General features: G+C 36.3%; 1 protein-coding gene across 1 annotated transcript; it reads left to right on the top strand.

The window, feature by feature from the left end:
* The first annotated feature begins 6,413 nt into the window (after positions 1–6,413).
* LOC114313741 (large ribosomal subunit protein eL37x) lies at positions 6,414–8,528 on the top strand. The gene is made up of 4 exons (XM_028260160.2): positions 6,414–6,644; positions 6,767–6,902; positions 8,077–8,178; positions 8,289–8,528. The coding sequence occupies exons 1-4, from the start codon at positions 6,642–6,644 to the stop codon at positions 8,333–8,335; spliced, it is 288 nt and encodes a 95-aa protein (XP_028115961.1). The 5' UTR covers positions 6,414–6,641; the 3' UTR covers positions 8,336–8,528.
* Positions 8,529–11,621: the final 3,093 nt, after the last annotated feature.

Consider the following 11,621-nt stretch of genomic DNA (forward strand, 5'->3'; position numbering starts at 1 on the left):
TTTACATTCATTCAGAATAAGGACTCAATCCCTTATAGAGTAGTACAGTACAGTGCTATCAGTCTATACAGTTCACAAAACAGATACAGAGACAGAAGGGGGAAATAAAAGACCCCTAAGCCATAGCATGGCAGGCTCGGAACCTCGTAGTGAGGCACATAGGTTGGCTTGACAAAACATGAGTCTACTCTGACGCTTCTAGCTGCGTTCTGGTGCCTGTACACCTACATATATATATGAGCAGTGAGCTAAAACCCAATGAATAACATAATGCGTAAAGGGGTTAAGAATGAATGTCCTTACAGTAATGAAAACAGTTCATTAAATCAGTATTTCAGTCATTCAGTCAGTACAGTCATATGTGGTACATCTATTAGCATAACAGTACAGTAAACAGTAGGTCTTAAAAGACCGAACAGTAGTGATGGCCATCAGTCAGTAAACAGTAGTGGTTCCAACAAGGGAATCGACAGAGATCTCTGTAACAGTAACAGTAAATAGTAGGTGCCAAGGATGCCACAATACAGTTCAATATACAGGACATACATTCATTCAATTAACAGTATTCAATTCAGAAACAGTACAGTTCAGTTGTTCAAAAAATAATCATTTTTGAACATATCTTTACACAATCGTTACTCACAGAGTTCTGGGCTACAGTAAGCTAGAGCGCGTCCTCTTGGAAAGCCAACCCTACACAGTTAACAGATTGAACACACACTAAGTACACAGTTGGGAAAGATAATAACTTAACCCCTAATACCTCGGTGTGTTTCTACATCTATATCCTCTTTAAAATGTCTTAAACTAGGCCTAAGGATGCCTAGAATGAGATGAGGAAGCAAAGATGCACTTTAAAAGTATTTTCAGAATTTTTAGAATTTTCAGAAAACAGGGGTCACGCTCGAGCGTAGGTTACTCCGCTCGAGCGGATATGCAGACAAAGGTTTCCGCTCGAGCGTAGACTTACCTGCTCGAGCATTCTGCAAAACAGAACAAAAGTGCTGGAAATGTGAAAATCACGCTCAATTGGGCGCTCGACACCCGCTCGAGCACGAGACACAATGTCCCGCTCGAGCGTCAATTAATCCGCTCGAGCGGACTTCAAAGCAGAACAAAAATACTGGGAGCACGATTTCCACGCTCGAGCGCCAGTCACCCCGCTCGAGCGTGAGTCCAAATTCTGGAAATTCCAGATTTGAACCTCAAGCTCAAAACCAAGTTTTCAAACCATAAATTCGATCCTTTTGGGCCAATTTTCCAGAAAACACATCAAAACTCATACTTTAACATGATTCAAAGCTTAATTTGCAAAATCAAAGGCCAAGGGTGTTTCAAATAAACTCAATTTGAAACCAATTTTCATGAACAATATTTCAAACATGACATGCATGAGTTTAACTCAATTCAAAGCTTCAATTTCATGCTCTAGTGAGCCAATTCTTCCAAGGACAAGATGAAATCATGGACTTAAACACAATATGAACATGCATGTAACATTTTACCATGAAATCAACTCACAACTCAACAATTCAAACATGCATGCATGGAATGAGCTTCAATTCCACACTATTGAACCAATTCATGCCTTAAATCACTAAAGACCCAAGAATTATGCAAGAATAAGTCCAAATACACAATAAATAAGGTCAATGATCTACCTTAGGTCTTGTAGTCCAAGAAGGGAGCTCAAATATGCAATCTCTTCTACAATTTCTTCAATTTCCAAGCAAAACACAATCTAGAACTCAATTTCTCTCCCTCTAACTCTCTTGGTCGGCAAAACAATGAAAATGAGCTGATGAAGAGTTGCCTAAGTATATAACAAGTCTCAAACATGGCTCACGTAGTGGGCTACTAAGTGTGGCAAAATGGTAAATAAGTGTAACAATGCAATTTAACTCATTTTAATCTAATTTAATCATACCTAATCAGTTTTCAGGTAATTACACCATAAAATCACATAAATCACGATGATCATAAAACACTAATTGGTTTCCGGTTCGGCCGCCGATAAGGCCTTCAATTAGCAGTTCAAACATAAAAACACAAACAGATAATCAAACGATCAAACAGATAGACATACAATTGAACAGATGTACTCAGTCAATTCAGTTTCAATTTCAGTCAGTTAGTTCAGTAGTTTATTCAGTTCACTTATCAGTCATAATCAGTTCAGTTTAACGGTAATCAGTAGTTTATCGGTAAATAGTAGCGAGGGTTGTTACACCAAATATACTTCCGACCGGTCATTTATTATTTGTCGATGGACTTAAAAATGGTTGATAACCATCCGGACATGGCCGGTGAAAATTCCACTTGGTCGGTGATGCTCCCCAGTGTCCAGAGAATTCACCTTGGGAGTTGCATAATTTTCGGAGGAGCAAGGCAGCATAAACAGAGACAACAGTGGCATGGTACGGATTTTTAGGCAAGACGAGTCAAGCATGCATCATCCATGCATTTCGAGACAGGGGCTGTGGCCACTTTAATTCTTTGTTTAAATTGTTAATTAATTGGAACTTCTGTAATAATTAATTTAGCATTATTCATTCGGACTGTAATATTTACTCGGACCCTCCGAGCGAGGGCAATTGTGTAATAAGTGTACGTGAGTGTGTGTATGTCTTCCAACCCCACGTCTTTCTTCCCTTTTATTTACCCGCTTATGATGGTAGACTAGGGCATATTTAAATTAGCATACCTTATGCTATGCATGCGTGCATCATTCATTAGTCTTGCATGCACCGGGCTCGGCACATCATGCTAACTGCATTGTGTTTCAAATTCCAAATTGAATACGTGTTAGTTGCAGCATTTCACATGCCATGTTTAGAATAGCCGAGCCCATTTCTAGTTGCATTTCGCATGTGTTGCATTAGCCATCTTAAACTAGGATCATGCATATGATTACTAACTAGTTTCTGTTTTGGCTCGGAATACTCGGTAAGCATTTATGCTTTAGCATGCCGCATGCGTGTGAGTGTTGCCATAACAGCATGATTACCACGAGGCTAGCTGCTTATGTGATATAACTGCTTGAATGCCTGTGGATGGAGGTTGAATTACCTAAATTGGAATAATGCATTAAAATTGTGAGTTTTTAGCCCACTAGATAGTGGCAAAACCATATTTTCTAAAGCCCACTTGAGGGTGGCAAAACCTGCATTTTAGCCTACTTGCGAGTAGCAAACCATCTTCAAAACGAACATGCAGTGTTTTGTTCCAATTTAGGCGATTTGGTCTATACTTGTTTGCTGTGCGCATAACATAGTAATTCTAGGCTAATAACCGGAATAAGAACACATAACGTTTTCAAAACTGGATATCATGGTTAGTAGAGGCCGATCTTCGGATCGGGCGAGAGTGGGTGCTCATAGCCGACCTTCCCCAATCGTACCCAAGTTCCCGAGCCGAGGCAACTTTGGTGATGACGGACACGTGGCCTTTGGCACCGAGTCAGGGTTTCCTAAATTCCCCCTTAAAAAATATTTAGGTGGCGACTCTGTATCTGGCAAAGCAGTCTATGTTTGGCACTTCTTTTCAAAAATCTGTTTCTCAAAACGATTTGCCGGATTTGAACTCTTTGGTTCAGATTAAGGACCGCGACACAAATTGAGTCTGAACTGTAGCGAGGCCTGAGGGCGCGTCTACAATAAGCATATCTTGTCCTGCATACACATTTAAATCACAAAAACAATGGTCATGTTAGCATGATAGAATTCACCTAAGAATCATTATAATGTTAGTGAATGAAAATATTTCTATAGCACTGCTACGTAGCCTGAAAGGCAGCTGGCCCGATTGGCTCGAATCCAAAACGACGTTGTTTTGGAATTTTTTTTTTCTTTTCTTTTCTCTCTGAAATAGAGAGGCTAAAGAAGAAAGAGAGAGAAAGAGAGAAGGAACCGAGAGAGAAATAGCATCAACATCAACAACAACAACACATCATCATCAATAACAACCAACAATCACCCAAAAAAAAAAAAAAATTTATAGAAACTGAAAAAAAAAATTCAACAACACATCATCATCAACAACCACCAACAATTATCAACAATTTTTTTTTTCTTTTTCGTTCATCTTCTTCTTCTTCAAATCCAGATCCACTGTTAAAAAATAAAAATAAAAATAAAAAAAAGGTAGAGAAAATCAAAGGCAAGAGACCCACCAGCAGATCTGCGGATCTGGACGACGATACCCACTAGCGCCAGGGCCGGCCTTGGCCTAAGGCCAGTAAGGCTTGTGCCTTAGGCCCCAAAATTTGGCCCAAAAATAGGGCCCCAAATTTAGTAAAATGTTATAGGTTCAATGTTTTTTATTTTTATTTTTTTAGGATCAATTTAAAAGGCCCCAAAATATTTTATTGGGTCCATATATAGTTTAGCCCATATTTATTTATAAGTGTAGTTTGACCCATATATATTAAAATGAAAATATATATTAAAAAAAAAAAAAGTGTTTGGGCCCAAGAAGAACAACACATACAATATATGGGCCCTAATTTTTTTTTTTTTTTTGTTTGCCTTCTTTATCTATTAGATTTTAGTGAAATAAATAATTTTGTCCTAATTTTTTTACCTAGGTCTTTATCAATTTTAATTGAATAATTTTTTTCTCTAATTTTGTTTCATTAAATTGTTTTATTTATAATTTTAATGATTATATGTGCAAGTAAATTTTTTTATAGCTACAAACAAATAAAAAAGTTGTAACTTACCATTTTATTCATGAACTTTTTTTTTTCAATGTAAGAGAGGTCTTCATTTTTTAAATTCGCCTTAGGCCCCCTAAACCGTAGGGCCGGCCCTGACTAGCGCTGCCATCATCGTCTCTTATGTGTGTATACACAGATTTGTGTGTATATAGATCTGTTCTCCCTCCATCTTTTCTCCTTCTCTCTCTCGCCTCTTTCTTCTATTTGTATTCCCTCTCTCGCATCTTCTCTCTTTCTCTTCTCTTCCCTCTTCTATCTGTATTCGAAAGTAAGAAAAAAAATACCAAAACGATGTCGTTTTAGGCATTCGAGCCACTTCGAGTCAACTTTTTTCGAGTTACAAAATATTATTTATACTTCTAATAGTCCCGCTGTGCTAACGTGTGCATTACTAATACTTCGTGTAATTTGATTTTGTGTATGTAACTGTCATAAAAATTGAAAAGAAAAAAATTCAATGTTCATAGGCACACGTAACGTCAATTAACAAATTCCAACATAAAATATAATAGACCCTATTACATGCCAATCGTATTTAATTTACGACACCATTGACAATGCCAATGGAAATGGATAACGTCTCCAAAAATTGTAGATGTGTCCACTCAAAAGCATGATGCAATATTAATGTCTATGTACCTCAACTATCTTTACATTATATCTGATATCATTTCATACACTGTCAAAGTGTGTAAATCAAACACCACCTTCTATTAGCTTAAAAATATCAAAGGTCATAATTTTAAATATGTAATTCAGTATTTTGAATCAATAAAAAATAAAAAGTATACTTTATTGACACATTTGAAAAGTGAGTGAAGAAAACCAATTTCCCATATAAAGGTTGAACTTTTGATGGAGAATTCTATTATACACGTCTCATACTATATGTATCCTTAGTTACTTCATTTTTTTTAGTTATAATTAATTTTATTTTTTAGTTGTAATCAGCTTGTTTGGTTCTGATTTTTAGAATTCTACTTTTTTATTTTTCAGTATTTTAATGTTTTCAATTAATTTTTTTAATATTTTAAATAATTTTTTTTAAAAAAAATTAGACACACCTAACATAAATACACTTAAAAGTATAATATTTTTTTTAAAAAAATCTTTAAAAAATACACTAAATACCAAAAAATACAAAAAAAAAATAAAAAAATTCTGTATATTTTTCATATTTTTGTGTATTTATTAATTTTTTAAAATGTTTTTTTATAAATATTTTACTATTTAGATATATCTAAGTAATGTGTATCCAAAAAAGTAAACAAATTATTTAAAATTTAAAAAATATTCACTAAAAACAAAAAAATAAAAATAAAAAACAAAAAACTAAATTAAAAAAACTGAAACCAAATACACTGAATATTATTTTTAAATATTTGATTATGACTTTTTTATATTTTGTTATAAATTTTTCTTTTTTATAATTATAACTCAAAAAGTATATAAAACTATGCCAATTTATTCTATAATTATAAGATACGTATAGGTCTCTTTTGAAAAAATGAGTTAAAAGTCACTTTTCAACTTTTAACCCCATTTCATCATCTCTCACATTTTTTATATAATTTTTTTAAAAAATAAAAAAATAAAAAATTAACACAAGTAATAACCTTTTCGAATTTTAATAGAACACATAACATCAATCGCTTCACTTCTATTATTAGTCCTATCATCATCACTTAGGCAGCTCATGTTTTACGTATGGGTTCTAGTGGGCTTGAAAGGATGCAACCACAGAGATGGGCCAAACTCTTATGAACAGACCAAGCATGTGTGAATAAACTAGGCCAAAGCCAGCATCTTGGGCCAACAATCTTTTTTTTTTTTTTTTTTTTTCAATATAAATATCTTAACAATTTTATTTAGATCGTTTTGCTGCTGAGAACTCCGCAGCTAGGGTTTCGCCACTGAAGAAGAGATGGTACCCTCTCTCTCTCTCTCTCTCCCTCTCCCTCTCCCTCTCCCTCTCCCTCTCTGATCTGCTGAAGAATTTGTATAGAAAATGAATATATATGTATATATGATGATGATGAATAATTTCAGGGAAAAGGAACGGGAAGCTTCGGGAAGAGGAGGAACAAGACTCACACGCTCTGCGTCAGATGTGGCCGCCGAAGCTTTCATCTCCAGAAGAGTCGATGCTCTGCTTGTGCCTTTCCCGCTGCTCGCAAAAGGACATGTCTGCTCTCTCTCTCTCTCTCTACAAGATCGATTAATCTTTGATTTGATGCGATTAGCTATGTAGATTCGTTTTATAATTCAATTTTGCTTTATGTTTCGGATAATTTTTTTATCATTTATTTTTGTGTTGATCGGTTTATGTTAGTAAGGAAATGACTGAAGCTAGAATTTTGGGTATTTTGGTTAGTTTTATGTTTACTGTTTCAACAAATTTGTCAACTTTAAAAATAACTCTGGTTTGTCAAGAAAATGTGAACAAGTTTCAAATTTTATAGAATTTTATAAATAAATTTTTTTGAAAACAAGATTTCATTCGATCCGGCAATCCAAAATAGTTATCCGAAATTGGTATGTGACTGGCACGGCAGTCCATTAGAACATTCATGGTTGGTCTCCATGTCAGCATTTAAAAGCCTCTAAAATCCTTCCAAAACAATACTCTAATCGCTCATATTCGTGTCTTCTTCGATCGTAAGTTACAAAAAAAAACCCTATGATAAAAGATTCTGCAAGAATCATAAGAATTGTACATGTTTTTAACCACAATTGTACATGTTCATATATACACACACACACACACACACACATATATATATATAAGTTAGAATCACATGAACTATACAAATTAGTGAGTAGTGCCCTATAAAACAAAGTTCCTCCTTGGTAAAACACCTAGAATTACCTTCATAATGCACCTGTACCCCACACACAAGAAAGCCATGTCTGCCTGGAATAAAAGCAATGGACCCAGCGGGACTCAGATTTGCCCTTTGTAAAAATTTTTGGCAACCACCCAATGTTAAGGATTGGTAGACATAATGTCATTTGTGTTATTAGAATTCATATGTAATTTTTTTTGTTTCACATTCTTTTTGTTTCTTTCCTAAATGATACTGATGTTTGTAATTGATTTTTGGGCCTTTGATCCTTGAGGTGTGTCGGAGCATACATTGAGATTGATTTGATTTATTATTTCCTTACTTAGTATATGCTTATTTAGTTGCAAATTGATGCTATCAAGTGTTTGGATGTGTAATTCTTTATACTCATTGTTACTATTATTGTTTCAAATGAATTTTAAGGATCAGGTAATGTGAACTTCTGCCTTTACCTTTTTGGAAAACCAAGAGATATAGCTGTTGATTTTTTGATTTCATTGAGTTTGGTTTCAGATAACTGGAGTGTGAAGGCAATTCGAAGGAAGACCACTGGAACTGGCCGTATGAGGTATCTCCGTAATGTTCCCCGCAGGTTCAAGAGTGGCTTCAGAGAAGGTATACCCTTTGCTGCTTTCTAAGGGCAGTTAGACTTTGTTTTAATTAGTTACATTTATAATTCTAATTTTAATTTGATTGATAAGTTTTATTATGGTTTGTTTGGTTAGGTACTGAAGCAGCTCCAAGGAAGAAGGGAGCCGCAGCAACCTCTTAAGGTTTCAACTATCAAGGGACATTTCAGTCTATCTAACTTCTTCTCAATTTTCAGCATCTTGATTATGGCAAGAACAATTTTCGGAATTTTGTCTACTGAGTGTTGCTTATTTTCAGTCACAAGCTGTTATCGTTTTGGATGGATTGGATGGTTAGAGCTTTATTTGACAATGGAAGTTGCTTTTTATTTCTCACTTCATGTTCGTTATTTTTTCCGGCTTGACTAACTTTTGAATCCTTTTGTTTGTTACGCATTATGGTTGGTTCCTTCTTTACCAGCTTGGTGGTTCTTATTGAGATTTTGCCATCAATGTTTGGTGGGTGGCATGGTCAATGCAAGTTGGTCTTATTTGTTTGGTTGGACTGAATTATATGGGATTGTTAATCCGAGATTAATAGTCTTGAGATTAACCCTATTTTACGTTTGGAATATCCCATTTGATGTTTGCCTGAAATCATTAGACATGGATTACAAAATCTAAAAGTAGGGGTGAATAGTGGATATACTAATCTGTCAAAACCGACCAAATCAAATTGATCCGATGCATTTTGGACGGATGGGTGATGAATATCCCATTTGATGTTTGTCTGAAATCATTAGACATGGATTACACAGCGGATATACCGATCCGCCAAAACCGACTGAACCAAACCGATCCGCCGCATTTTGGACGGATGCGTGATGACAAACGGACAGTTGCAGATTGATTTTTTCCAATTCGCCAATCTGGCGGACGGATGGCGGATTTGATATTCTTTTAGCTGCAACCGAGCTGCCAAATTGCGAGCATTCTTAGTAATTTATAAGACTTTGTGTTTTCAGTTTGTTTAAATATTCTGTTTGTGTTTTCAATTAAAAAAGAGTTTAAATATTTGTTGAAAAAAAGTTTTCAACTTGAATATCTTTTTTGAATTGAAAAAAATAAACGTATTATTTATCTATATTTTTTAGTTTTTAAATCTATCTCTAAAAATAATAAATAGAAAATATGTGTAACACGTCCGCGAGGGACCCTGCTACAGTTCGGACTCGATTTGTGTCACGGTTCTTAATCTTGAACCAAAGAGTCTAAATCTGGCAAATCGTTTTGAGAAAACAGATTTTAGGAAAGAAGTGCCAAACATGGACTGCTTTGCCAGATACAGAGTCGTCACCTAAATATTTTATTTTGGGGGAATTTAGGAAACCCTGACTTGGTGCCGAAGGCCACATGTCCGTCATCACCGGAGTTGTCTCGGCTCGGGAGCTAGAGTACGATTGGGGAAGGTCAGCTATGAGCACCCCCTCTCGCCCGGTCCGAAGACCGACCTCTACTAACCATGATATCCGTTTTTGAAAATGTTATGTGTTCTTGTTCCAATTATTAGCCTAGAATTACTATGTTGTACGCACGGTAAACAAGTATAGACTAGATTACCTAATTTGGAAAAAAGTATTGCATATTCGTTTGTTTTTTGAAAAAACGTTTTGGAATTTGCTACTCGCAAGTAGGCTAAAACACAAATTTCAACGAGTGTTTCCAACTCAGGCAATCTAACTTTCACCTACAAGCATTCAATCAGTAATATCACGTAAGCATCTAGCCACATGGTAAGCATGCTATCATGTTAACATTCACACGCATGCAAGATGCTAAAGCATAAATACTTACATCGTATTCCGTGCCAAAACATTAAACTAGTTAGCAAATATGCGTAATCCTAGTTCATGTCAAGTTGGCTAATGCAACACATACAAGATGCAATTAGATAGGCTCGGCTAACCTAACATGGCATATGAAATGCAGCCAATTAATGCACGTATTCAATTTGGAATTGGAATACAAATGCAGTTAACGTGATGCGCCGAGCCCGATGCATGTGGGACAAATGTATGAATGTACGCATGCATTGCATAAGGTATGCTAATTTAAAATATGCCCTAGTCTACCATCATAAGTAGGTAAATAAAAGGGAAGAAAGATGTGGGGTTGGAAGACATACACCCACTCACGCACACTTATTACAGATTTGCCCTCACTCGGAGGGTACAAATAAATATTACAGATAATTAACCTACAAGCTAATTAAATATTACAAATTGCCTGATTAGTTAACAAACTAATTTAAATTAGGAAAAGCAGTAAACCGCCTCGGGAGGAGAGCCAGATACAGCGCATGCTCGGGTCCTGTTCGGAAGTGCACGGCCATGCATAGTCTGCCTCTGTTTTCCCTGCTCTGCCTCTCTGAAGACTGCCAGAGTTTCAAGAATGCTTCTCTGGATATTGGGAATCACCACCGGCTGAGTAGAATTACCACCGGCAGTGAATTGTGGTCATCGGCACAAGATGAATCCATCGGCTGGTAATTTACTGCCGGTCGGCAATATATACTGCCGGTCGGCAAAGAATGCCTGCAGAACCTGCAACTCACAGCAGCAGAGGACAGAACTTGCATGGCAATACAATTTAAACAATGTATGCACCAATCATGTCCCCTATCATGTTTGTAACTCAAAAGGACATGTGTCTCGATTCTCGGACCACCAATCACGCATTTCCATGCATGATGGCCCAAAGAATCAAGTGTGCAACTTTCGTGTCAAATGAAATGCAAACCAAACAAACAAACCAAGGCCCAATTCCTATCACCAAGTCAAGGAATAAGGCATGCATGCAAGATGCAATGCAACTTAGGCATGCGAGCTAAGGATGCAACATGGCATGGCAAGACACTTATGCAAGCATACAAGCAAACATGAGGCAATGCAAATTGATGGAAATGTGGACTTATACATGATTTAGGCAACTCTGAATAGGCCTAAAACAGTGGCCAAAGTGACCAAAATAAAGGACTAGACACATACACACATGCACATGTTAAAGGAGCCAACACTTAGGCACAAATGGGACAACTCTCAAACACATTTGAAAGAAGGTAATCATGGACATATGGCATGCAAGGTAAGCATTGAAAATCATGTTAAAACATAGTGCCAAACCAAGTAACAAGTCAAGCTAAACATGCAACAAATGGCCCAAGTGCTTGAAGCAAATCAAAGGGGCTTGAACCATGACCAAGCCAACCAAGCCTAACATGACTAAGAGGACTTAAAATAGGTTCAAGGCAGACCTAGACCATGCAAAGGGGACCCTCTAGATGGCATCTAAGTGGCTCAAATTTAAAGGCATGTACAATGGCCAAAACATGGAACATGCTACACAAGCTTTCAAAGCATTAAGGAGACATCCAAGGCAAACATATATGCATGCAAAGGGGACTGAAATGACATGGTGGATAGTTTCAAA

The sequence above is a fragment of the Camellia sinensis genome, chromosome 13, assembly GCF_055761805.1.
Source record: "Camellia sinensis isolate YWXY chromosome 13, ASM5576180v1, whole genome shotgun sequence".
NCBI lineage: Eukaryota > Viridiplantae > Streptophyta > Magnoliopsida > Ericales > Theaceae > Camellia > Camellia sinensis.